The 27,535-nt window shown below is 39.5% G+C and overlaps 1 protein-coding gene across 6 annotated transcripts in view; it reads right to left on the reverse strand.

Annotated features, from left to right (window-relative positions):
- The window catches only part of LOC119024484 (glutamate receptor 2-like), a 75,117-nt gene that overhangs the window by 37,478 nt on the left and 10,104 nt on the right, over window positions 1-27,535 (reverse strand). For all 6 annotated transcript variants that reach the window (XR_005076485.1, XM_037107364.1, XM_037107355.1 and 3 more), the window contains exons 2-14: window positions 25,296-25,436; window positions 20,722-20,961; window positions 18,472-18,593; window positions 16,060-16,134; window positions 15,462-15,515; window positions 14,580-14,738; window positions 13,879-14,046; window positions 11,177-11,281; window positions 10,955-11,062; window positions 10,704-10,767; window positions 7,647-7,789; window positions 6,034-6,249; window positions 2,378-2,532 (exon numbers count right to left, since the gene is read on the reverse strand). Coding sequence is in view for 5 of the 6 variants with exons in the window: in XM_037107364.1 (XP_036963259.1) it covers window positions 2,378-2,532; window positions 6,034-6,249; window positions 7,647-7,789; window positions 10,704-10,767; window positions 10,955-11,062; window positions 11,177-11,281; window positions 13,879-14,046; window positions 14,580-14,738; window positions 15,462-15,515; window positions 16,060-16,134; window positions 18,472-18,593; window positions 20,722-20,961; window positions 25,296-25,436 (1,750 nt within the window). In the remaining variant the exon portion in view is untranslated. The remainder of the gene's footprint in view (window positions 1-2,377; window positions 2,533-6,033; window positions 6,250-7,646; window positions 7,790-10,703; window positions 10,768-10,954; window positions 11,063-11,176; window positions 11,282-13,878; window positions 14,047-14,579; window positions 14,739-15,461; window positions 15,516-16,059; window positions 16,135-18,471; window positions 18,594-20,721; window positions 20,962-25,295; window positions 25,437-27,535) is intronic.

A 27,535-nucleotide genomic window follows, 5' to 3' on the forward strand; every position in this document is an offset into this window, starting at 1 on the left:
ATACAGCTATTTGAGACAGCATTGATATTCCAGGATATTTCAGATATTTGTACATTACCCACAGTTCACCTGTCAACCTGACTGTCAACATTATGAATATATTATAGTCAACATTCTGAACATACACAACTAATTTGCATATGATAGTTAGTTACATTAGAGACCATTATCTTGGATTATAATGGCAAGACCTTTTGTGAACTCATCTTCACATATTAGCCACACACTCTATGTGAATGTTTCTTTGTTGTTATTGATTTGTTTCTACAATAGTAGAAATAGTAGAATCAACATGTTTCAGTGAACAATCATTGTTCTCCAATTATCAACGTTTCGACTGGAGTACCACAAGGATCAATACTTGGCCCGCTCCTGTTTAGCCTATATATCAATGATCTACCATCATTTTGCCCGGAAATCAACACATTAACGTATGTGGACGACATAGAAATATACTGTATGTACATGCCAGCATGAAACATCTGGTTGCTGCCAAACTCACCACAGCAATGGATCAGATTACAACCTGGCTAAATCGCTCCTGCCTCCAACTTAACCTCAATAAAACTGCAGGAATGTTCTTCGCTAAAACTCAATGTAACATCATCCCAAATATCACTATCTCTCATAAGAACATCAGTATTGCTCCACAATTCAAATATCTGGGCATCACCATCGACTCTAATCTTTCCTAGAAATTACCCATAACAAAAGTGTGCAACAGGGTCAAGTTTAATTTGGCATATTTTAAATACATCAGACATACACTAACTTTTAATTGCGAGCTATTAAATTGTTTATGGATACCATGATCACGTCACATTTCGCATACTGTTTGACAGGCTGGGGACAAACTGCTCAACATTAGAAACCATTAGCAACCCTTTACAAAAAAACCCAAAACACCGAAGTACTGGCTCAACAGCCAAATAGTTCACATCACCTCATCATTAAAAAAAAAACAAAACAAAACAAAAAAACACCACAATTTACTGAGTTGGGAAGACATGATCAAATACAAAAACATTTGCCTGGTCTTCAAAATCCTGCATAACATCGCTCCTCCCCCTCTCAACTCATTTATAATCCAACATAACAGCAGTCATACCACTAGGAACACCACAAGCGGTGACCTTATAGCCCCATTCAGAAAAAGCACTTTGGGTCAATTATCATTCTCAGTCAGAGCCATCCAAAACTGGAATTCACTGCCCACAATTATCAAAGACATAATTACATACTCCATCTTCACCAAACACCTCAAAACATGGCTATCAGATAACTTCAACTGCAAACATTAACCCCTGTCAAATGTGATATGTGATGTAGTCATTAACTGTTGTTGCTCCATGCCTCGTATCTACCATTTCTTATTTTGATTACATTTAACTACTTTTATTTATTTTTTTCTTTCGCATTTGTTCTTTTTATCCCTTGCATCCCCTTGTAATGAGTTTTTCTTGATTGCCTATTGTGTCAACCAACCGGGGACTACAGCCGGAAATTAGCCGTAAAGGCTAAAGCTGCTCCTTTTACTGTACAGTTTATTAAAGGAGACTATCCACATCATAATAAACACAAAATAAAAAATAGGCAACTAGGTTTTGGTTGATGAATCATCCTGGTCATGGTTCAACCGGAGCACTTTTGAACATTTGGATAGGTAAACCTAGTTAAGTTTTGAGTGACAGCAGTTTTTTTTGGAGAGCTTCACCTGAGGAGTTACTGAAGCTCTATTTGTGGGAGTTTTCAGATGTCTGAGCACTTTATTCTCACTTTTTGAGCGGGTAGTCCAAAGTAGAGAGTGGTTAGACTCTGACCATACTTTTACATTGCTTCCTGGCAAGTAAAGCACAGTAAGATTACTCACCGGGGCTGACAGTTAAATTTATGCAGCGATCAAGGCTGCTGTGTAAAAAGCATATGAGTTTGTGCCTTAGGCATATCAACATAATTCACCGTCATGGGAGAAAAGTGGTAAGCAGTCATATGCTGAGTTTGCCAGAAGTTACTTTATTCAGTCTGTGGTGAACTGCATTAACTGTCAACACTTTCAGTGCTTTGTGTAAATTAATTGTTGTAGAGCAATCTAAACACTCTGATCCCAGCCATAATACTGTCTGTCAATGAACATTAAGTGATGAGTATGTGTAGAATGGCTATGACTTGATGGTAGAGTCAGTGTTTTGTTATCAGAAAATTGCTGGTTCAATTCCCCTGGTTTGCATGTGGAAGTTTCCTTGGGCAAGAATTATTATTATTATTATTATTTTTTTAAAGTCAATACAGTGCAGTCTCATGACAGTCTCTGACAAACTGTCATAAATTAATTCATTTTAAGTAAATAAATCAGCAGTAGAGACATGGTTATACTAACCTTGGTGAGATATCACAACCCTGCCGCATGAAAGCACCCAAAGAGAACCACAGGGAGTTAAAGATCCCAAACTCATTGGTGGATTCAGTTGTCAGCGGGAGAGCTCCATCTTCTGGCTCCTCTAGCGTCCATTCATAGGGACTGAATCTTGATACCTACAAGATAATGTAAAATGTATTGCTTTCTGTTTCCTTGTTGCATGATACTTACATGATGATACACTTCCTTACTTTAGCAGAAATATGTTGATTTTCATTCAAGTGGATGCACACCAGCAAGATTTGTTTTGATAAATGATAAAGTTGAATATACATGCAACATAAAAGGATGAATTACAAGTTTCTCACTACAGTTGATCACTGCAGTCTAACAGTCATGCATAATGTCTGGAGAATTCCAGCAGGTGTGTTGGACTGCTACTTGTAGATCACCAGCTGGAGGCCCAACTATTGTGGAAAAGTACTTTGATTTTTTTGATGTGGTAGACAACACATCGTGTCATGTCATGTCATGTCATTGTCCGTAACCGCTTATCCCTTTCCATGGGGTCACGGGGTGTTGCTACTGGAGCCAATCCCAGCTTTGTCTCAGGGCGAGGGCAGGGTACTCCCTGGATAAGTCGCCAGCTCATCGCAGGGCCCTCACTGATGAGCAATGTGGGGTTCAGTATCTTGCTCAAGGACACTTTGAAATGCAGCTCAGCCTTGAGCCGGGATTTGAACTAGCAACCTTTCGATCACTGGTCGACCTGCTCTACCCACTGAGCTACAGCTGCCCCACAACACATCATCTCGAACCCTATTTTGGAAAATTGCATCTTTAGTTTCAAACATCTGAAAATTACATCCACAAAACCTGTACAATGTTTGGACATCATATACTCATTTTTTCCCCCATCTTATTTGTATCAAAATAGTTGTAAGTTGCAAGTAGAAGTTCATTCTAGACCTTGGAAACAATAGTTCAACAAACAAGTTTTTTACAGTAAGGTCCACTTAGTAGCTTCTTCTGGAAATTACAGCTACATCTCATTATCTTTATTATAGAGTTTGCTCAGTGGTAACTGACAACTGATGGTTACATGCTTGGTGTAACTTTGTTGGTTCACCAAAAAAAGTACAAAATCTTAACAGCGACGGCTGTGGCTCAAGAGGTAGAATGTCGATGGTTCTATTCCCAGCCCCTGCAATCAACATGTCAAGGTGTCCTTGGGCAAGACATTAAAACCCCATTTCCAATCCAATCCAATCCAATCCAATCCAATCCAATCCAATCCAACTTTATTTGTTAAGTACTTTAAAAAACAAGCAAAGTTGACCAAAGTGCTGATTTGCCCACAGTGGCTCTTCCATTGGTGTGGGTGCATATAAATGTGTGCGCAAGTGGGTGAATGTGCTAAATACATACAGTCTATTTACAATTTAACAGCTGCTGAGCTCACATGCCATCAAATAAATGCATAAAAGGTTATCTACACAGGTATTCAACTGTCTCATGCACAATTAATTCTGTTTCTATCTTAATAATTACATCTGTCTAACTAGACTAAGTAAATGCTAGTGTGACTGTGTCATGCGAACAATGGTGGGGATTTGTATAGACGATCAAGGACTTAAAAGGACTAGCCTCATAGGGGAACGCTAACAGTTAACAAAGAGCTTTAGCCCAACTTAAATTTGGACCAGATTATTTAATTGGGAGAACATTTACAAGCAAACTAAAAGAACAGAAATGGGGTCACCCATCTTCCCCAAACTATTGCAGTTCATTTATCAGGACCAGAATTATCTTTACTGTATGTATACACATACAAGGGATTGACTCCACTCTACATTGCTCTTAGTGACCTTACACATGAATAGACATCCATCTAGGAACAAGGACAACAACAATTGAACAAAAAAGTTTAGAAAGATTAAATAATGGTGAATGGTACAGAAGAGTGCTGTGTGACCACATGTGCAAAAAAAATTGTAATTAAAGTATATTAAAATTGCTCATCGCAAACACAATAAAGGTATACATCAAGGCCAATAATTGATATAATTTATATAAAATGCTTACATGAGGTGATTTGATAAAGTGCATTTTATGCATGTATAAAAATATGTGTTCAGTGTGCACGATTTATATTGACCATTAAGTGCCGCAGGTCAGATTCAAAGTAACACTACATGGTTAACATTTGAAAAAAAAGGAATATGGTCTGTGAAGAAACTGAAACTAAGTTGATCCTTTGGTGCTATAAGGATTTTGACACTGTGATTGATTTTACAGCTTGTAGTAGTCATGACTTATAAGAATGGTGAGTTGGCCATTTTCAGTCAGGTAAAAAGGGATTAATTAACAGCGCTAGAGTAAGATTGAAACACAAGAGAACATCAGCAGAGACTTGAGAGGGACCTCAACAACAAAACTAAAGATATGTGGCAGGCGAATCAAAATGTCATAGGCTACAAAAGCAGTTGTGCACCTATCATGTGTGAGCTCCCAAGATTCAGCAGTAAAGTCAGCTCTTCCTCTTGAACTCTTGCATGACTTGACCACCACACCATCTCTTCCACCATCTTGCCCCTTGCTCTCACTCTCAAAGTGCTTTACAACACTCGTCATATTCCCCCATTGACACAGACATTCATAGCAAAGGCTGATGACTGATCATCAGGAGCAATTCGGGGTTCAGTATCTTGGTGAAGGTTACTTTTGATGTGTAATAAGGCTGGGGAACTGAACCAGCAACCACTCCACCTCCTGAGCTACAGCCACAATAGATGAAGACTTTTGTGTTGTTTCTTGCAGTCAACAACAGCTCCTGTGGTTAGCCTCATACTGTCCCACAATGCTGTGGTCCCTTGTTAAAAATGTGCTGATCTGTGCACATTACAACAGAGCAACTGTGCTCAAAAGTACAATATGTAATTTCCGCCGCTAGGGGGCTGTCTATCAAAACAAAGCATAAGACAGACGGTGTGTCCTCTGGAGAGGAGCAGCTCCTGCATCAGTGGTCCACCGCTCTGAGAAAACCAATGGCAAACTTCCCTCTCAGAACTGTAAAGCTGTACTGTGCTGTTCCACTGTCTCACTTCCTGTCTGGTTCGATCTGCTCTGTGCAGCTTGACACAGCTGCAGTCCACAGCCAACAATAAATGGACTTGACATGTAATTATCCCAGAGCAAAGCTAGCCACTACTGGGATGCTGCCAAAACGCACCATAGCGCAGCTGGTGACAACATGAGCATTTTCTAGAACCCCTGCAATCAGCTCCAGCGGCTGTTTGCTGCCGTATGATGGACGTAATGTGGCTATAAAGTTTTGCAGGCAGGCCCACTGGAATCTGGGGGTCACTGGCTGTCAAAGCAGTTCAGCAACATCTGGTAATCTTGGTGATTACCTGTCCATGTGATAGAACACACACACTTTAGATGTAATTAATAAACCTATATTTACATTATATATACATTGTGCATGTGCATTACTGAGATCTGAATCTTAGTTTCAGGCTTTAACTACAACTAGTCACCACATTTCAGGCAAACTATGTATGCATGCCACCAATACACTCACATTAGGAACATCTAACAGCCATGCTAACAGGAAAGCATCTGAGAATTCTTGTGGAAACAAAACACATATATACACAAACAAACTGACTTACCAGAAAGAGTACAACGCTAACTCCTATATAGGCAAAGACAATGCACATCCAGATTTCATAGGCCAGTGGGTCCAGAAAGGAAAAGACCCCTGGTTTGGATTTCTGTGGCTTTTTGATCATGATGGAGATTCCCAAAGACATGAAGGGTTTGGAGAAATCTATCACCTCTTCACGAACAAGAGTGATCGTCAGTGGAGCAACTGCTATATCTGCTTTCTGATAAAGAGACAAAGACAGAGTGAGAGTGTTTGACAGCGTGATCCATTCATGTAACTGTGTAAGCTGCTGAAAAGAGCAGAAAGATGTACAAGACACTTTTTTATCTGGTCTGATGGCAATCCCACTGTCTAGGAGGCTGTTGAGCTTAACAGATAATTTGCAGATAGTAGGGGGTTATTTAAAAAAGATATAAAAGGTAACACTTGTCTTTCTCTACTTTGTTTGCTTATTTCAGTGACAACCCTGTTTGTTCAGTATGTATTAATGTTCGTTGTAATAAATTACATTTGTTTAAAGTGATTTGGGCAGAAATGTATCAAAACAGGATCACACTCAAAAATATTTGTCATATTACAGTTTTAGACTTGTTAATTCCTCAGTCTGACTTTCTAAGAAATTACCAATTTAAACATACGTTAGGATATTAGTACAGATTTATGTGGGTTTATTGGAAACATTTTAGGATAATAGAAGTACATATCTAAACAAAACAGACATATTTCTAGACATATCAATAACACATTTTTATAAGATAGATATTAAAGAAAATCTTGAGTGAATTCCCTTGTCACATTCATTACACTGATTACCTTTTAAGCTGTGACACAAAATAAAATGATGAACCACTATGCCATGGGAATCTTGTTACAATCAAAACAGGTTCAAAATGCTCAATGTTCCCTTCAAAAAAACCAAAGGATTCCTGTGGTGTCACGGTAAGCCCTGCATTCAAAAGATATCAAAGGAGCAGATGTGACTGTGTTTATAACAGCCTTTGACAAATGGCACACGTTATCTGCCCCCTGCAAAAATAATGTGGGTTCCAACTTACTTCACCAAACTAGCCACTTTGACTTTAACCATTCACCTAGTCTATTTATAAAAACCTTTCAGTATTTGCTGCCTGACTACAGACTTCACTCAATCCATCTTAACTCCTGCTCTATCCAGCTGCTTCACACCCAACAGTAAACTTCCTTTCCTACAGATTACCACCTATTTCATCCATATAACCATCTTGGCATTCAATAACTCCAATTTATCTGACTCATTCTAACCACCCAATCAATGTATTCATCACAACCTATTGAACCGGTTTACCTATGGGATATATGTATGTCACTGATTTAGCACATCATTTGGCTGAGGAACCCTGCTACTGATGTTCCGGGCCATCAAGGGATGATTCGAAAGGGTTTGTCTCACAGAAGTGGATTATCCTTGTTTGTTTTATGTCATGTTACCAAATAAATGCATAACATCTATATCTGGTCCAAAATTGTCAATTTAAAACACCTAAGGCTTACCAAAACCCACATTTCTATGACTGTCAGCAGTAACAAAACTGAATTTTCATTCATGGTGTATTATTGTGAGTATGTTTTAAATCTTACCCCATACACCAGCTCTCCAACCATACCGTTCCAGATCTTGGTTTCTGCATCTCTTGCTCCATATTTGCCATCTCCCACAATCCTTAGCTGGTAGCGTATACCACAGTGCTTTGCAATCTCAGCAGCCAGGTCAACACAGTAACCTAGCATCAGTCAAAAAAAGAAAAAAAAACAACGACAAAAAAAACACATATATGAATCTTTCTCATAATATATTGGGTTCTGCACGGACAACTCCATCCCCACTAAAGAGGTCTGCTGTGACCCAAAAAACAAACCCTGGGTCAGCAGCGACCTAAAGGCCCTACTCAATGAGAAGAAGAGGGCCTTTAGGTTAGGGAGCTAGGTGTGTTCAAAGAGAACCAAAACACAGCATCAGATAGCGTAAGGACATCTACAGGAGAAAACTGGAGTACAAACTGGAGAACAACAACAACGCCAGGGACGTATCCAGTGGGATGAGATGAGGGAGGTAACTGGCTTCCAGAGGAAATCTGGAGGAGCAGCTGATGGAAATGAACAGCGAGCAAATGAATTCAACCAGATTTTCAACAGGTTTTGGCTCCAGCTCCCCCACCTCCGGCGGCCCCCCTGCTGCACCTCTGAGCAACCACTCAAGGACACAACACCCATAGCCCCTACAGCCTCAGACCAACCCCCACAGCAGACACCAGCTTTCACCACCACAACGTCCTGCCTTGTTCCAGTGTCCAAACAAGGACATTCTGTGGCACAAGATGACTACAGGCTAATTGCACTGACCTCTCACATCATGAACGTCATGAAGAGGGTAGTTTAGCACACCTTAAGGCAGGAACACAGTGGCCCAACCATTGGACGTCTGAAGCGTTTGGGGAGACTTGGACGAAGTCGGGAGCAAATATGTTCGGTGTGTTCAGCTGCGTTGGAAGCTTTCCGAGACCCGCGGACATTGTCTGCTCCGATTCAACATGCAAAGTCTGAGGAGGTTGGCTGTCGGCCGTCTGAGCCGTTGGATTCTCTGATTGGTTGTGGGCTGGTTGTATGGCCATTCTCATTGGCAGTGTGCTAGCGAATCAGCACGGTGTGTGGGAGGGGCGGAATAATGTGTGCACTTTGTTTTTCTATGCACTCCGTTCCATCATTTCTTATTTTCATGTAGAGCCACCCGCTTATTGCATCTCATGCAAGCACAGAATGTACACATTACTGTGGAGCTGGCAACACATTGAAGTGTTGTGTTCAATGCTACTTTTCTGCTGAAAGGGTCAGACAAGAGGCAACAGAGTGGCCGGATAAAGGCAGTTGGACGTTGGTTTCAGTCTGGGCGGTGTGTAGGGGGCATTTACACCCTTGGTGTGCCCATCACAGGACCCCCTGCAGTTCACTATATTGAAAACCTACCAATATCACTTACATAAAGTGGCTTTCATAATATCTTAATAGAATAAAACTAAACAAAAGATGTTTGCTGTATGAAGGGCCGGGCAGAAGGGGGGAAAAGAGCTTCTTAAAGCCAGCCCCTTCTGGAGAATAAAGACTGCCTAGTTGCTTCAAACTCTGCTCTGATTTGTTATACCATTTACTACTGGAAAGAGAGCTCAGAGATTACCTTTAACTTTTGGGGTGAAAAAATGGATGAAGGGAGAGTTGTCCTGAATTAAACCACACTGACGCACACAACCTTGGCCTGCCAATGCTTGCTAACATTAATTTACAGCTAGTGTACAGTAAAGTAAGATGGCTTTTTGAGGCAGGTAACACTGTATGAGTAATGCAAATAAACACCAACCTGAGTTTTTATAAATAAAAATGATGATGTGGTTGTCCCTTATGAGAATGAGAAAGATGGAGAAAGAGATGAAGGGAGAGTGCGCTGGAAAAAAGAAGTGCCCTTGTCCTTTTGTGTGTTCTCTTCATGTCTGTGACATATTCTACAGATACAGACATTAAAACTGTAGTGAAAACGTGGTATGATGTCAATATGACTGTCTACAGGTCCATTTCAGATTGTTTTTTTTTTTTCAGTAAAAATAGGCAAGACTCCAAAGCTCTAGATGATACGCCATTCATTTCTATGGCCAAATGCGTTCTTTCAAGTTGTATCAGTCCTCCCTTCAGTCTTTATCTCTTTACAGGCAAACTGTTTCAAATCACTTAAATAACTTGCTGAAATAATTCTCCAGTACAGACCAAGTCACTGCTGACTCACACTGTCTATCTGGAAGCGGCATAGTGGGCATAAGCTGTTTCCACCTGCTGGTATACAAAAGGAGTAAAACCATGGCAAACTTTTGGGTGACTTTCTGTTCATATTGATGGGATCTTTCACTACATCCAGCATGTCTCTGTATGTCCTGAATGGCAAGGTTCATAATGTAGACATCATAGTTCATAAACAAAGCTTCCTCTTGAATGTCTTGGAACACATGCATGTAAACCAGATGTGCACCCAGCCATAATTGCAGCCATGTCATAACTTTGTCCTTTGCTAGACTTGGTCAAACCGAGTGTAAACAGTGTGCCATTCATAACAGAAAAGTGTCAGAAGAGGTTGACTCAATATTATGAAATCCTATAAAGCCCTCAATATTGTTCAGATCCTAGTCAACAAACCTCAAACAGATACTTATCTGCTCCCTGATAGGTCAAATATTCAAAAGCCAGCATTCTACATCTATACACCTATTTCATCTAAAATGCATGTTCCATGCTATCATGGCTTATCACTAACACAACTTTCACTTTCACTCAACGGTTGGTCGCTGTTGGACCACAGACGAAATAAAAGGACAGCTTAAGTTAACCCAAATTAGCAGTTAGTCTGAGATGCGCTGTTGAGAAGATATGACAAAGCAACACAATACATAAAGTAAGCACAGCAGAAACCTCAGCTAGGTCAGACCACTATATATCTTTAAATGTTACAGTTATGGCTGAAAAATGGTAACCAAAGCAAACACGAATCTACCTAGAAGTGTGAAACTGTTGTTACTGTGACATCACAGTCACTCATGCAATATGTGTAACATTATTAAAGCTTTTTTAAACACACACTCACAGTCCAAAAAGACATACCTTCATAGCGATCATTGTCTTGAAACAGCTCAGCATTCTTCTTCAGCATCACATAGGGCGCTTCCTACACACACAGACACACACACACTTTATTTTATCTTCTAACAATGACTGGCTTGAGTATTAAGTGAAATGTGTTTTCCATATTGCCATGTGACTAATATTAATGCATTTTGGTTTAAAAGTTCAGAAAATACAGCCTTTGTACTTTTGCTAATTCCCACTGCAACTGTTACACTCTCCATCATTACCAGTATGGTTGTAACGACGACTGTCTTGTTTTCCATTCCCATGGTGTCATTAGGGTATAGGTCTGTCTTTGTCACCACCATCTTATCCACCTCATTCCAATACCCAATCTAAGGAAACACACACACACACACACACACACACAGATATTGACACTTCATATATTTTTCACATATCTACATACCATCATGGTATTCATAATGGCAAATTGATTCTTAAGTTACCTTTACAGGCCCATTGTTCTTCAGTTCCATGACTGTCACTGAGTAGTTAATTCTCTTCCCATACTGGTCAAACTGAATGTTACCCGTTAAGCCATCTACACGCACCTATAGACACACACAGAGACAAAGGTTTTTAGCACCGCAACCAAATACATCCAATGAGAAAATTAAAAAATGTGGTGAAACTACTAATACATAAATAAGTATATGTATATGTCAAGTGATCTCATAATTATGTTATGATATTTAGTGGAAGAAACCTTCCTGCACCTCAGTGGATAAAAAAAAACAAAACGTCAAAGTCATTTGTCTTTATATAGCTCTTCAATTAAACATACAAACATTCTTGAATAAAATTGCCAGGCTGCAACAAATGTACATATAATCAAAACTCACTGCATATTTGTGTGGTTTCATAGGTTAATTTGATGTCAGACCAAGTTAAAGGCAGCAGTGCTAAGCAATTTTAGGTTGACAGTTTCAAATGCAAGTTTTTTACACGCCTTACATAAATCCAATTACAGAGACCAGTTGATTGTGGCTTAGGGGGCAAAGTTGAAGGATGAAGGGTTTTTTTGCTACTTTTATTAACTTTTAAAAAACATAATTTTTTTTGGCCTTGATTGATAGTACAGCTGAAGAGGGTGACAGGAAACAGGGCAACAGAGAGGGGGAGTGACACGCAGCAAAGGGACCCAGACTGGGAGTTGAACCTGGGTCTGCTGCAGAGCCTCAGCACATGGGATGCCTGCTCTACCAACTGAGCTAAACGGCACCCAAAGGGTGAAGGGTTGAGGGGATGAGAGCTTGAGGGAAGAGAGATAGAGGACTGAGGACTTGAAGGGTTAGAGATGAAGGGATGAGGGGAGAGGGATAGAGGGTCGACAAGTCTTGGAAGAATGGAAGTTCGAGCTAGTGTTGGTTGTCAACTAGAAGACAGATGGGAACAGCCGGTCTCCTGGTATCTCCTCCCTCTTGTGACCACACATATGGATGTGCATCCTGGAGGAACTGGACTATTTGTGCAACCTGACTGGACTGCAGATACTACCTCATCTACCGGTAATTACAAGGACACCAGCAAAACACAAAACTCAAGAAGAATCAGAAAGGACAGGGAGAGAACTATTGTCTGAGGCCGCTACATGCAAAGCCATTCCATGAATGATAGGATTTCAAAGGATCTCAGAATAGAAGAATAGAAGTCCTATTTGTGGACACAAGCACAGCTGACACCACTGGATCAAAAGAGACGATGGCACATTCTTTGCTGAAAAGCATGGCAGAGTGGAGATCCATCTAGTTGACAGTCAAACAGTCCTAATAGATAGATAGATAGATAGATAGATAGATAGATAGATAGATAGATAGATAGATAGATAGATAGATAGATAGATCTGAGAGTTTCAGCATGACTGCTGTGTGGTTCAAGGGTGTGCAACGTCGCATTTGTTTGGACTACAATGATACCGTTAATAAATTATTTCATAAATGCTATATGAATTCCGTTAGCATTGTCAACCATAGCCACCATAGTCATGTCTGCTCATGAACATGATAAAAGCGGGCTCCTTCTGTTTACAGGCAACAGCAGAACAGGGTAAGCTCAATCAATTTCAAGTGTCCAAGTGATGGCTTAGACTACCACTCCAAGTGAAGAAAAACACTCGAAGAAAAGAAATGGCGAAGAGAGCTGCCTTGAATAATTAAATTAGTATGGCAAGTGTGGTGACATGGAGAGGAAGATTGCTTGTGTTGCAATAACAATAATAAATTAGTAAACTAATAGTAAACTAATATTACTCCATTACAGAGGGTGCTGCTGAGCCAGGTGCATAGCTTAGCATGCCTGCTACTGCTAATGCTACATATAGCCCCCAACCTTATGAGCGGCCTTTGTCAGCACGCTGGATACAGAGGTCAGGATTCTGGAAAACAAGCTAGCATCTTTTGGGTCTGAAAATAAGCCAGTTTAATTTGAGCTTAATGTCAGAACTGATGGAATTATACCAGCACCAGCATGGGATGCTGGTGATTGGATGCTTGTCACCACCATGGGATGCTGGTGATTGGATGCTTGTCACCACCATGGGATGCTGGTCACCAGCTTCATCAGCACCAAACCAGCACTAACCAACATAGACCAGACTAGATTTTCAGCAGGGAAACTAGCCAGCAACAATAAGTTACCACAAAACAAATGCTGAGATCTAAAGGCAAGGTGGAGGAACCATGCTTGGAAAACTGGTGTACCAGGGGGACCTGACAGTTTCTGTTTAACATGCTGCTACAGCTAGCATTTGATCTGAGGGAGGCCCCGCTATCCCTGGAAAGGGCCAACAGAATGCTAGAACCAGTGCCCTGACAGGCATGGACATTGCCTTTGGGCATTTCCTGTCAAGACTTACAGTTGCTGGATATCCCTGCTTTTATTTGCTGGAGCCCTGTGTATTAGCAGCCCCACTGAGCAAACGCAGCAATTGAATGAATGGACAGGGCTGCAATCACCCAAGGCTAATAATCCTGACATCTTGGAGGTCATAGCTTTCTAACAGCAATTACACACAAAAGGGTTTTCAGTGCAGTCTTTGTTTTCAGCTTAGTTTTTCAAATGTTTTCCTCACCAAAAGCAAACACTGAATTCTATTAGAACAGGGTCAGTCTATCTCATTTTACTAAAGAGAGTCTAAATCCATGGTTACCTGTTTGAGGGCACGTTCAATCTCCACCCCCTGGGCCCAGGGCACTGCTGGATTGGCTAGGCAGTCCCCACTGTTGCCACGACGACTCATGTCAATTCTCTGCTTGTGAAGGAAGCGGAACGCCTCGGTCATCACATGAACAGCATCAAAGGTGAGGGCTGAGGTATACTGAAAGACAAAAAAACCCCAAAACATTGGCATAGAGTATTATAAGTTCAAGCTTGATCTAAGATAACAAAAACACTGGCACACTGAGATGAAGGCTGTCAGAAAAAAAAAGTCAGACCCATAAAATTCTAGACAAGAACAGGGGTCTTCCAATCCTAAAGGACCCCACAGAAACAGACATATATCTGTTCTCAATGCAATGTATGAGACCCAGCTTCCACAAAAATGCCAAAAACTCATTTTATGCTGGTTAATCTATATAAAGCCCTCTGTGCCTCTCCTCCCACTGGACACAAACATACCATACACCCAAGCAAAGAGAAATTCAAGGTCAGGAAAACAGAAAAAGTGGAAAGAGTGCTGCTCATGCTGGTTGCCCAGCCACAAAAATATTAGCATAATTAGTTAATATTATTCTGATCCTTGGAGTATTTCCATGTAATCTAAAACCTTTTCACACAGATTCTTTACCATAGAACAATACAAATTAATTGGAATACCCTATGAACTAGTGTTGAATGAGCAAATCTTACTCTGATCCGTGTATCAGCTCCAGGATACTCCTTCTCTTCCAGAGCCTCCCATCGTTGGTCAAACTTGGCCACCACTGGATCATCAAAATCGACTATCTGAAAGCCAGACACATTTGCACCTCCATACTGGATTTTAGAGAGGTCCCCATCTACAAAGCCCTGGAACAAACCGACAACATGACCAAAGAAGAAAAAAATTAATTTGAAGCTTTTGTACAAATGTCTTATTTTGGGTCGGGGTCTAATGGAGCCCCAGGACCATGTAGGGCAATGATTTCTGTCTCAATAATTGTACCCACATATTAATCAAAACTAACCATGTTTGAATGTATATCACAGTGAAAAACAATGATGGTTAACACCATCAACAACTTCTATTACCATAACTACCATCTTGTTGAAAGGGCATTAGACAGATACACAGACACATACTGTGTGTGTGTACATGTTTGTGTGTTGTGTTATTATCAACATAATTATCAGTAAAAATAAGCTTTGTTTTTATCTTGCTATATTTTGATATGGCTTGCTGTGCTATGCTAACATTAGCTAATATACCTAAAACCCTGATTCCAACAGTTTGTATGCTGTGTATATGGTATATAAAAATAATTTGGCTGTAAATACAAATGTTAGTCAGCCAAAGATCACCCATTGCCAAATCATCTATGTTGCTTAATGAGCCTGACTACTACAGCAATTTTTGCCCGCTTATTATCTCTTTGTAAATACGTATGCCTGTTACCTGCCCTTCGGCTGCAGCTTAGTTTGATGTGATTGCTGTTTACTGACTGTAAACCTGCTATTTGACACCTGATCGAGCAACGTTCTTAAAAGCATTTGATCAGTATTTAGTCAGGTTGAACCTAAACGGAAACTCACCAGGTTAGCGATGATATAGTGGTATCCCTTCACATGCCTGCCTATAGTGATCACCTGGTGGGAAAAGGTTGCAAACTGTGTCAATTATAAACAACAAATTATCAAAAATTGTCATAAACTTAAAAAGCAAGCAGCTTATAATTATGCAAAACAATTACATTATAACATATATAAATATATCAGGAGGATCAGTGCAAAAAAACCTGGATCCACCGATTACAACCAAAGATTTGGGCCTGAGAGCAAGTCCTCCCAAGTTCTTATATCGCAAAAAAATTACATTACACCGCAGGGAAATACAGTATACGATGTGATTTGCAGATAAGGAGCCATGTTATAAAGCCTGGTGTTCAGGTGCTGAGAAACAGGTATTAAAAAAACAACTACATGAGGTTAGTCTCAGTTAATGTGGAGGAAGAAATGTTTTCTTTTTTTAAACCATAAACATAATACTTAATGCAGTTTGGTACAATAATACTGCAGAGGAGAGATTGCAAGCCCGTTGAAGGGGCTGAAGAATCTTGGAGGAGGATGAATATGATTATCTGCATAATTAGAGAATTTATTCATATAAGTAGTAATAGTAATTGGGACCAACCTGTTCCATTATGTCTTTCACTTTGTCTTGTTCACAATCCAAGATAATGCGTCGCTCCTTACGGATCTCCAGATCCTGAAAACAGATTAATATTTTAAAGTATTAAACATCAAGTAATATTTCATAATTTTCCTTTCTTGACAATGTTGATAAGCCACACTGTTTGATATATATTATTTAATAAATAACTCAATTTTGTGCTAAAATTTGGAATAAAAATGTTTGACCATAGCAGCACTTTTCAAGTCATATGTCACAATCAACCCTGTGCTGGCCAGCAAATTTGAGAAGATATAGAGTACGATTATTAGGGCCAGGGCTTTAGCTACAAAGAAATTATTTCTCTTTTAACTCATATATAGTTTGAAGAAACTGTGCCAAAAAACACACACAAGCAGGAAGAGGTGGCTGTATTCATGCAAGCTGAAATTGAAATTACGTAGTTATGGCAGATACCGGACGCTCAGGCAGCTTGCATTGCTGTCTAGCCTCTGACCTACAGTGGGATCCCCCTGTGCAACCACTTACGGATTTCTCCTGAAAAAGTATTGTTATTGATAAAAGACTATTGGTTTTTAAAGAATATGTTAAATATTTGTAGGCAGGTCAGGAAGTTAGAAGGGTACCATTATTGTTTTTCGTTATTAAACCTCTCTTTGTGATAACCCAGACTTCCCACCTGGCCTTCGGGCTGGTCTCACTGATTGAAGCCGCAGAGGCATCAGAGCAGTTAGAGTCATGGTTAAGGGTGGCTCGATCGTCTCATTTCAGAAAGTTTAAAACAAGTTTGGTGTCACAAATGTTGACTTCCTTAAATATCTGCTAGTTTGGAATTTTATACTGTCCAAGTTAAAGTGTCCTCTGGGGTAGAGTCTCTGTGGCTGGATAATTTGCAGTTTAAATTCTTTACCAAACAGCTTTATAGGATACTGTGCAGCTTCAAGGAGGACAACTCCAATAAAGTTAAAGGCAAATGGGAATCTGACCTAGGTACTATAATAGAACTAGAGGACTGGGATCCCCTGTGTATCCAGCCGACCAATGTCTTAGCATCCAATTCAGCCTGAGCGGCAATTTAAGATTTTACATCAAATATATATTTCTCCTGAGGCAAAACACAGAACAAATCCTGCCATATCAGAACATGTCAATTGGCTGTTTGCTCATTTTTTCATTGTTTGTGGAGCTTCCACCATGACCAAAAGTTTGGGGTCACAATTGCTCAACAGCGTGATAAGATCTTTAAGTGCCCTTTATGTCTTGGTGCCAGGTCTTGCTTGTTGGGTCCGATTGATGAGATCCCTGTTGATCTTTGTAACAGAAAACTTTAGCATATTCTGCTGCACTGTGCCCAGATGTGTATTCTACTAATTTGGATCACTGATGAAGCTCCAACACTGAATCAGTGTACTGTGACAAATGTCATTCATTTTGAAGCCTTTTCCATGGCCTTAAATGACAAGCCCTTCACATTCTACAGGATCTGGAACACTTTCTTTGACCACATGGGAGCTGCTAATGCCCAGAGGATGAAATCAGGATTGATGGATTTAGCCCAAATAAAAAAGGACTAGCCACTTGTCTTGTTTAAGATATGTATGTACGGCATTCCAGATGTTTGCTCCAGAGTTTGCTTTCTACTACATGCTCCCTGAAACAATTTTTTTTTATTTGTCTGTTTGTTTCTTATTCAATTTTAACGGTGGTCTCATTTCTTGTTGTGTTTAGCTGCCTGTTTTCACCTTGAATTGTTTCGGTGCTGTGCTTGTCTTCTTTGTCTTTTATGTCCTTTGCGAAACTTGTTCAATGAAAAATATATTTGGAAAAAAAATAAAATACAAGGCCACTGTCTCAAGTGTATATGTGTTCAAGAGTAGCACAGCTCCTTAACAGAAAAAGCCAGTGTGTAGTGTGTGCATTGATTAGCTAAAGAGAAAGAGAGAGCGTGGCTGTGAAATACAGAAGCAAAAAACATGTTTCCTCCATACACACTGCACATCATATACAGTCATGGTCAAAAGTTTACATCCACTTGTAAACTTTTTCTCTGATGGAATGAGTGGAACACACTACTTTGTCACAAATGAATTCAAAACTGAATTTATTATTGGTCTTCTGAAAATGTGACCAAATCTGCGTACATGTAAAACAAATTTAATGACCAAATTAACTGCACGGTTTACTTCACTGTCACGCTTGGAAGAGGCATACCACACTGGGTCAACAGGCAACAGGCACTCCAAATATCCCATGGGCACTGCACTATTGAGCTTGAAATGTAATCTGTGGTAGTGGAGTGAAAGATCCACAGGCTTTTTGACCATAGTGTCTGTTTTTGTGCATCATGGCGTTTTAAAAATGCTTGATGGTAGTGAGAGGATGTAGTGCTGTGTGTGAACAGAACATCAGTACCTGAAACAGGGAGCGGTAGGCTTCGTCCTTGCTCTCATCTTTCAGGTTGCCAACATTTATTGCTGTGACAACCCATTTTTTCTCTGCTGCAGTGTCTAGTATTACCTGAAGCGTAGAAAGACCTACACAAATAAACAAAACATGATTAGTTGAATCAGAATGCTTGTTGAGTTACTGTGAAGTTATAAAAAAACGGCATCAAAGTTTAATCAGAGTACCCTTTTATATAATATTGTTTCATAAACAACTGGACTTGTTTGTTTTCTTGAAAATGTTTAATCTCTCATCCAAGGGGCTTCTTTAGTTCTCTCTAACTGGAGGGAAGTTGCAGGCCTTTTAAGTCTGTGTGGGAGTGTCCTTACAGAGTCATTAAGGACACGTGTGAGCTCTGAGTTTCAGAGTTGTTAGGGCCACCTGTGGGTCGTTGACCGTACTGGCCTTCATGTGGGTTGCTAGGGCTAGGTGAGCCAAGGTGTGAATGGTTGTTAAGCTGTCTGGGGAGGGAACTACCTCAAAAAATAAAGGAGAGAAGATATTAGGAGAGTTTACACTGACAGAATCTGCGACAGTGTGGGGAGTTGCGAGATTGTCACCTCAGGCTGAGCTCAGCTGTTTGGCGACAACCTGAAAACCAGCAGCAGCTAAAAATTGACGCATCGATCTAATGGCTGTCAGCCAGGTGGACTTGAAACTGACATGTAAAGAAACTCTATGTATGAGCAACCCTACAGGGCTTAAAGGCCTGATGTGTAAGTCATATAAGAATCCAATATAATAAGTGTAAGCCCATGAAAAATTACATTGAAATGCAGAAAAACCTAATACATCCAGAGATATTGACAGGGATATAAGAGGAAGATACAAAAGCATGGCAATCAGACAGTTTAAATTAAAAAAACTTATGTCATATATAGCCTCATGCAGCTATTAGATGGGGTCAAGCTGTGTTCGCTCAATGAACTCAATCGGTCAAAACTGAAGCCTCAAGCAGCAATGAGCAGGTTTCGGCAAAAATTATGAAATTCTGTCCCCCAGGTTTGAAGGTCCAAATTTTGGGGTATTTGGCCTCTATGGTGGGCTCAATGCTATGACAGCCCTATTCCCAAACATGGCCTGAAGATCTCAGTTGTATGATGATTGGACCAATGGTTATTAAGTTATGGCCAAAGTCCGGCCCTTTCAGAAGATATTTTGATCAATACCTGCAGTGTGTTTCGACATACTTGCTCATTTAAAATTGTAATGTCAATGATGTAAACTACATTTGGTGATGATTGAGTCAAATTTGAAAAAAGACTTCTTTACTTATTTTTCCAACTAATGCGAACTAGCAAAAAATCCATCATGGCAGACCTTTGCTCCAAGGCATCTTGAGTTTTGAGCCAATTTGTGATAGACCTCACCCATTTGCACCAATCAATGTGGCACTTCAGATGTCAGTTAATACTTATCCCCAGAGTATTCACACCAAAAATGGTGAAATTGTGTCCACTGGATTTTCAATTTTGCAGTTGTTGCATTTGGTTCCCCCTATGAGTAGTGGTCAAAATGCTTTGGTAGACCTTTTCCAGATTCATGGGTTAGGGTTCGTCATGGTCAATTTATTCTAAGCCCTGCCTTTTGCACACCCATTTTTGATTTTAATATGTATCTCTGACCCACAATGCTGTATACCCAAGTTGTTCTTGATTAAAACAAATTTGAAAAAATAGATTTATGCTAATTGGCCATCACGCACCCTGAGACTGTCTTTGTAGACCACTTCACGCTGGACTTGTGTGTACAATTTCAACTTTATCACACTAACTATGTTTGGCCTGTGCCCTTTGAAAATTGCATTTGTAAAAGCACTACCATGTGGCTAATTTGACTCACATTTCTTGGGAAGGATTTGCACACCATTGATCGTTATTGGGCCAAGTTTGAGCCGCAACATTAAGACAAGTAATTACAAACGGAGACAAAAACAATAATATTCTAGTTCTTCAGGCTTGAACCCTGAATATGGTAAATTGCAGATATATCAGTCTTATGGTATTTATAAAAAGAAATGGCAAAAACAAGTTTGTCATTAGATTGTTTGTGTACGGAGACTTTTAAAATCAGTATCCACTCAGTACCTATCTTGGTTGTTTGAAAATGAGGGGACCCTTCAATTGGAGTTGCGTTAGAAGTCCGAACACAAATGCTCTATATATAGCTATGACATGTTCACATGCTCTATGTAATACATAATAAAACTCTCATTACCTCTGTCACTGTCGTATAGATAGGCAAACTTTTCCCATTTGTAGTACTCCACTAATGAAACTAGTGGCCCCTTGATATCTGGCCTCATCTGCAGAACAAACTGATTCATTCCTTCTGCTGGGAAAGAAGGCGTGATGAAGGAGACATGAAGTGTCTCACAGAAGGATGTGATGGTGTTAACCGACTTCTTGTCATAGAAGCCGAAAATGGCGTAGACACCTCGAGAAAACTGGGAGCAAACTAGGAAAAAGAGAAAAAGCAACATTTTAAGTAAAGTTACACAAACAAACAGGCAGAATCTAGCTAAAAATCTTATAAATTGTGAAAGGATGGGTGTTCTTGTGCTCAACACCAATGATGACACCTACATCATGAATGTTTAACTCACTGTTATAACATTTAGGTTTTTATGCAGCTGATAATTGTGCAAATTATACATCTGATATTGATATATTATGGTGTCTTTGATACACACATCAGCTGCATATCAGAATATTTTTAGAATGGGTGTGAACTGATTGGAATGCAAATGAGTAGCCCCAATTAAATATACAATTATACAATCAGACCTGCAGGTCTTCAGTCCCATATCAGAGAGTAGAAGGGTATTTAATAGGTGGTGCATTAACCGATTATGGCAATGTTACAGCAAAACAGTCACAAATGTAATGTTATACAAATATATGAATGAAGAAAACAAAACATCAAAAGAGCTGCACATGACAGATTATTACTACAGGGTCAGCCCTGTAAACACTGTACCCTCTACAATCACCATATGAATGCATATTCAATAGATCCTCCTTTGGGAGTAAGTGTTCAGTTCAGTTTTTCATTGGAGTTGTCTGTTTATGATGAATATATTTTGTAACGACCGCATGCGAGTAGGAGTCGGAGTGGGAGTTTTTCGAGCTGTACAGCATGAGAGCTAAAAGCTGACTGAGCTAATGGCTTACAGCAGAGGCACACTCCGGGACAGGAGTTTCTTTTCAGGGGAACATGAAGGGTTTAACAGTGAACTGCAGTTTAATGTAACATCACAGCAAGTTTACACTGAATACATGTACGGAAGTACTTTAGCTAAGCAACTAACTCCGGTGTACATTTATCAATCTTTCGTCGGAGATCAAAATAACCATATTCAAATTGTAACCAGCCGGTGGAGTAGTGGCTTCAGGGAACAAAGACCTCAGTAAAAGACTGAGACAACTAACACTGAGTATTACTGAATTCTTTGTCCCACTTTTGTTTTCACTTCTTTTTTTTTTTACAGTTAACAGTCAACATTAAATTTTCTTTTAACCCTTTTTCTTCAAATGAATGTGAAATTAATATAATGATTTATTTACTCAATATTCTAATGCCACTAAACTATGGCACTAATAACTAGCAAACAGTGTAGGATTTTTATTTTTTTATCAAAAATTCTTACTTGGTTATCCAATTTAAATTGTCTGTAAGAAGAATTGCACAGTATAATGTGTCATTGTGTACTTTGCACAATTTATTTTTCCATACAGGTATTTGCGTTGCCGTATGCATGTGAATGTCAGCTAAAAATTCTACTGCAGTATTTTTAAAGCAACAAGGTGACAATTTGAAACATATGAAGTACTTCCTTCTTAAAGTGAATTAAATGATACATCCGAAACTACATTATGACAATACAGAGAAAATACAGTTAAAATGTAAATCCTTTAAGAACTGCTGAACAGATGAAGGCCACTATCACTTATTTACAGATGTTGTGATGTTGAGATTAATAACTTCAACAATTTTCATTGAAAATGTTGCCTTTTTTAAGCATTTCAGATAGACGTCTAAACTCTGGGTCAAGGCCACGTGTGTTCAAATAGCTGGCATGCTGGTTTGAAACAGACAACTTTGTCAAGGCAATTTTTTCTTCAGATAGCTTTTCACAAGGTCAGGTGTGTTCGCAAACATGATTGGTAGTTAAAGGCGCAGTGGCAACTGTAGCCGTTGTTCCTGGTAACGTACTCAAATGACATCATGTAGGGATGCAGCGCCCTCATCTGTGGCACCAAATGCTGAAGTGCTTCCCACCTCCACCATTTTCCCCTACCAATGCTCAGCGCCATTTGTTTTTAACATTAATAAAATTTGCATCCACTTTATTTGAGTTGCAGGGTCACCACACCACAGTCACATTTCTTGAGGAGACTTGCCCTACTCTGCCTCTGATTGGCTAGCACTCAATGGTCGGCCTCATACTATTGGAGGGTGGAACTATACCTTTGCTGCGCTGAAGGAAGTCCAGTTCCACGTCAGAGTACTTTAAACCCTGGGCAGACTAGCAGCAGCACAGGTGTATTGCTGCCCCAACAGGTCAGTTGTGTAACTTAATTGAATGCTCACTGTCTTAGAATCTCAAGTCCAAATTGCTAACCCGTCTGTTATGATCCCAGTCTATGTTCTCTGGTTTCCTGTTTTATTTTTAAAATGTTGCCTGTTTGTGTCATTTCTTGCAGTGACTTGTGATTGGCCACTAAAACCTGAGTGGAGCATCATTTGTTAACTTATAAACCAAAAAAAGGTCTTAATTATGCTATTATTAACCCATATAGATTCTTATTAATTCAACATGTTATAAACATTGATAAGCAGTGCATGAACTAGTTTCTAAGACAATAATAAAAAAATCAATATAATTAATGCCATTATTAGTCCTTAGTTCACAAAATAGGACCGAAAAATAAAACATTACTGTTTGTTTTGTTTGTCACTTAAACATTTATCACAACTTTGAACATGTAACCTGTTCGATTTCCTGATTACAACAGTTCCTCTGAACATCTCCATAACTACATAAGGTAGGCATATTGTCTTTGTGAAGTGCAGTATTTGCACATTGTATGTCTTTGTAGCAGGTGCTAGCCAGTGGTGTAGAACGCAGAATGAGGACTCCATGCTATAACTGCTATTTCAGTGGACTGCACTTTCCTTAAATAGCAGAGCTTTGAGCCTCAGGCCATCATTACATCATGCTCTGATGAAGGCAGAGGATACAGCATCTATGAGTCCTCATTCCCATTGCTTCCAATGTTGCAGTTTGGAATGTAACATGACTCTACACTAACCCAGTTAAAAATAACTGAATACATTTTATTAGACAAATGTATCATACCAAAAGAATAACAAACCAAATGAATATCAAAGGTCTGTGGCCTGAGCCCACCACTAAAACAACCATAACATATGCCTGTAGTGAGGTTTATAAAAATGTGGGGCATCTGTGTGGACTGACTGATTGCATGCTATCCATCATTTCAACTTAAAGATATTATGAGATCAATTATAGATAACGTAGTCTATGACCTTACTCATCCTATTACTATTACCGTAACTGTTCACTGAAACAACCTCCTCTAACAAGGTAGTACAAATGACAGAAATTCAGTCCTTATCTTAACCTCTACCCTGTTTTTAACAACTTGTTTCTCGGCATAAAGTTTCAAAGAAACTACATGGTCGTGGATCATCATGTGTTTATTCTTAATCATTGATCAATTCGATCTGGCATACAAAAAAATGACAAAACAAGTGAGAATTTAGATTATCATTTTTTTCTGTATCCATCAATGATTGGGGAAAAAAATAGGCTTGTTTTGCATTTCTGCTTGAAAGGGAAAATCTAATAAATAACAAAACAAAACAAAACAAAATAGAAAGATAAATCTATGTTTTTCTTCAATTTTATTATTTGCTCTGTGCAGTGCCAATGTCATAAACTACACAGTTGGTCTAAGCCTTAGTGAGCATGTATACATGTGCACTGGCATGTCTGTGTTGCTGGCGGCGTTGAGCGGATTGCCAGCTGTATTTCTGCCTTCAAGCACAACAACTCCTTTTGCTCACATCTGTGTCTCTGGCCTAGAGAGAGCAGACAGGCAGTGTCTGCAGGGAGGGTTACCTCTCCACACAAACGCTTGCTTGACTTGGTTTTCAGCATTGAGGGGCAGCCTGCCCTTCGGACATTCAGCCCACTCTCTTTCACCCAGATAATGTCCTGCAGCGAAGAGTAGTTCAGAGGGAGTATAATCCAAGAGGAGCAGCAGCCAGCAGGTCAGTAGGGACTATAACAGTCAATAAGTGTTGTAGGTTTACTAGGGAAACTACCTTTCCAGCAAAATGGGGAAATACATGTCTGTTTAGAATCTTTAGTTGACACAGAAAAAACAAATGAAATTCTCACTTGTTTTTACATTTTTCGTTTGCCAGATCGGATTGATACCGCTTCATTAAAATATGACAGGATCTTTTCTGATACCAATCCTCAGAATATCACTATAAATTATATCTTTTATAGATTAACACATTTGTTGAATCATTTCATGAGATTTGTTGAAATGCAGAAATGACAAAAGATCAAATACTGATATTGATTCAAAATACAGCCTGTTGGCCAGACTCTCTATTACTAATACTAATAATGTTCTAATGTCTCAAAAGCAAAAAAAAACATCTAAAAATGATCTGCTACAATGACTGTGATGGATAATATCAACAATATATCAAACGGTGTTCAGAACAGAATAAAAGAAAGTGATACTTACAGCAGTTAGTGACAGCAAAGCTGTTGGCGACCTCCAGGTTATCTATGTGTGGAGTCAGTCTGAAATCTGCCATCCCAAACTGAACCATGCCAACTCTGAATGCACTATACTCCTGGTCTGCCCCCCTGGGGAATAAACCACCTGAGACAGACAGGACAGACAGGACAGACAGGGTCAGATGGACAAGAAGAGAGAGAAGAAAAAAATCCAGCAGCAGAATTTTAAATTTCTATTAACAACATAGATCATAAAAAAATATGATTACACAGTTTTCACTATGAACAAGATAGTCAAAAGATTCTTTGGCTTTTCAGTACATCGAATCTAAACTGTACATTATGACCAGGTAAGGTTAGAGTGGCTTCTTGGCACTATCAACATTGGCAGCCACATGATTATTCTATTTTTGGAGATATGCGTCCCGTTCTCTCTCACTCAAGACAGTGCACATGTCAGTGAATAGTATGATGTTATACACTCCGATACAGTGGATGGCGGTGTGGTTTTTAGTCCATCGGTGAAACCAGTGAAGAAGAGGTGGAGGGCTATTTAAAGCAAGTGGCTTGAGCGTAACTTCCTCTGCGAAGAAGATGGCTGGCCTCATCGTTGAGATCAAGCCCCCACAAAGAGCACCAGGCCTTGACGACAGTTTTTGTTGTGGCCAAGCCTTGTAATTACACTGTCATGTGATGCACTGGGCACGTTTTCCCAAAAGCTAACATTGTGAAAGACACGTCTGTAAAAAAACACACTTGAGGGGTCTAGAATAGCCAGAAATTACATTTTACCCCCATTCAAGTTAGCTCGGCACTAAAGTGGAAGTTAGCGGAGATCTCAAGTGTGCCCTAGCTGGACAGCCACTGCCACAGTTAAAGTCTGATTCTATGGGAAACACTGAAGTGGCATTTGTGGTCAAGGTGGAGCCCATGACAACACCCATGGAATGCCCGCTTGCATTTTATGCTCTTAGTTAAGGGGGTCTGGGGACTTCCTTGGCAAAATTGGAGTAATGGAGCAGTTACTGTTTACTGACACAGAAAAGTGACGTACTGCATGACTGCGCTGCAGATGCCATATCAGTAAGGGTTACTGATTACGGTTACCGGTTACCGATCAGTGGTTAGTTACCGATTAGCAAACAAAAGGACCTTTCTTCACCTTATTGCCATCTGTAGATCATTGATTTGATTAAAAATAAATCAAATGTTGACTGTAAACTGCAAAAAGAGAAGAAGTACCCTGAAGCCACTACTCCACCACCTGGGCACTACTTGTATCAGGTGATTTTAATCTCTGACAAAGGATTGATACAATGTCTGTAAAAGTGCCTGTAACTCCAAACTCAAAGTTGCCAGTGCTCAGCTAAAGTTCTAAAGTACATTTATGTACTATCTACTGTAGTTATCTCTCTCTCCGCAGTGCTGTCTCAGAGCTAGTTGCAAACACTGACTGGTAGTCTGTGCTACCAGTCCATCTATCACCTCAGTCACAAACAGCTTGCTGGCAGAGCATTGCTAAAAAAGAACTGCTTGCTAATTAGTTAATAATGTTGACTGAGTGACTAAGCTCTTATAGAGTCAAATCGTGGCCAAAATGTTTGTTAAGTATTCAAACTAAAAATAGATTTTAAATTTTCAGTTCAGTTTCTATAGAATTTTGATACAATTGACTGCAAAGTCCTTCCTCAATTATATTGCCTTCAGGAAATGTGGGTAATTTGATAAGTACGACTCTGAGAAGTTATTATCAGTGTGACTACCTACAAATGACAGCCAATAAGACAACATGGGTGACATTAGATCAGTAATGTCTCTCAATAATGTGATTGTTTGGTGGCATAAGTCAAAAGGATGCATTTTTAATGCATCATGAATTTACTGAGATTGCCATGCTATCTTAACTTTTGACACTTTATTCAAAGATGTTCAACTACTACCACTCAACAGCTCAGTGTTATTCAGGGTTTTAATTGAAGGGGTTATAAATTAATCCAAATAAATCATTTAATGATCATTATGTACATATACACATCAATATGTCAGTTTTGTGAGAAAGTTAAAGTGTTTTAGTGTATTATTTGTTATACTGTTTGTTGCAACTTTATTTGTGCAGTTGAATGGACAATCACTTCTTCGGGCGCTTTCCAAAAACCAAACATTTTCCACCTTCAGCACGGGGAAAGAACTGTGTCCTCAGAAGGTTGCACTCTCATAAATGTACATTTTGCTGCTCTTTGGTAA

This window comes from Acanthopagrus latus, chromosome 1 (genome assembly GCF_904848185.1).
Source record: "Acanthopagrus latus isolate v.2019 chromosome 1, fAcaLat1.1, whole genome shotgun sequence".
NCBI lineage: Eukaryota > Metazoa > Chordata > Actinopteri > Spariformes > Sparidae > Acanthopagrus > Acanthopagrus latus.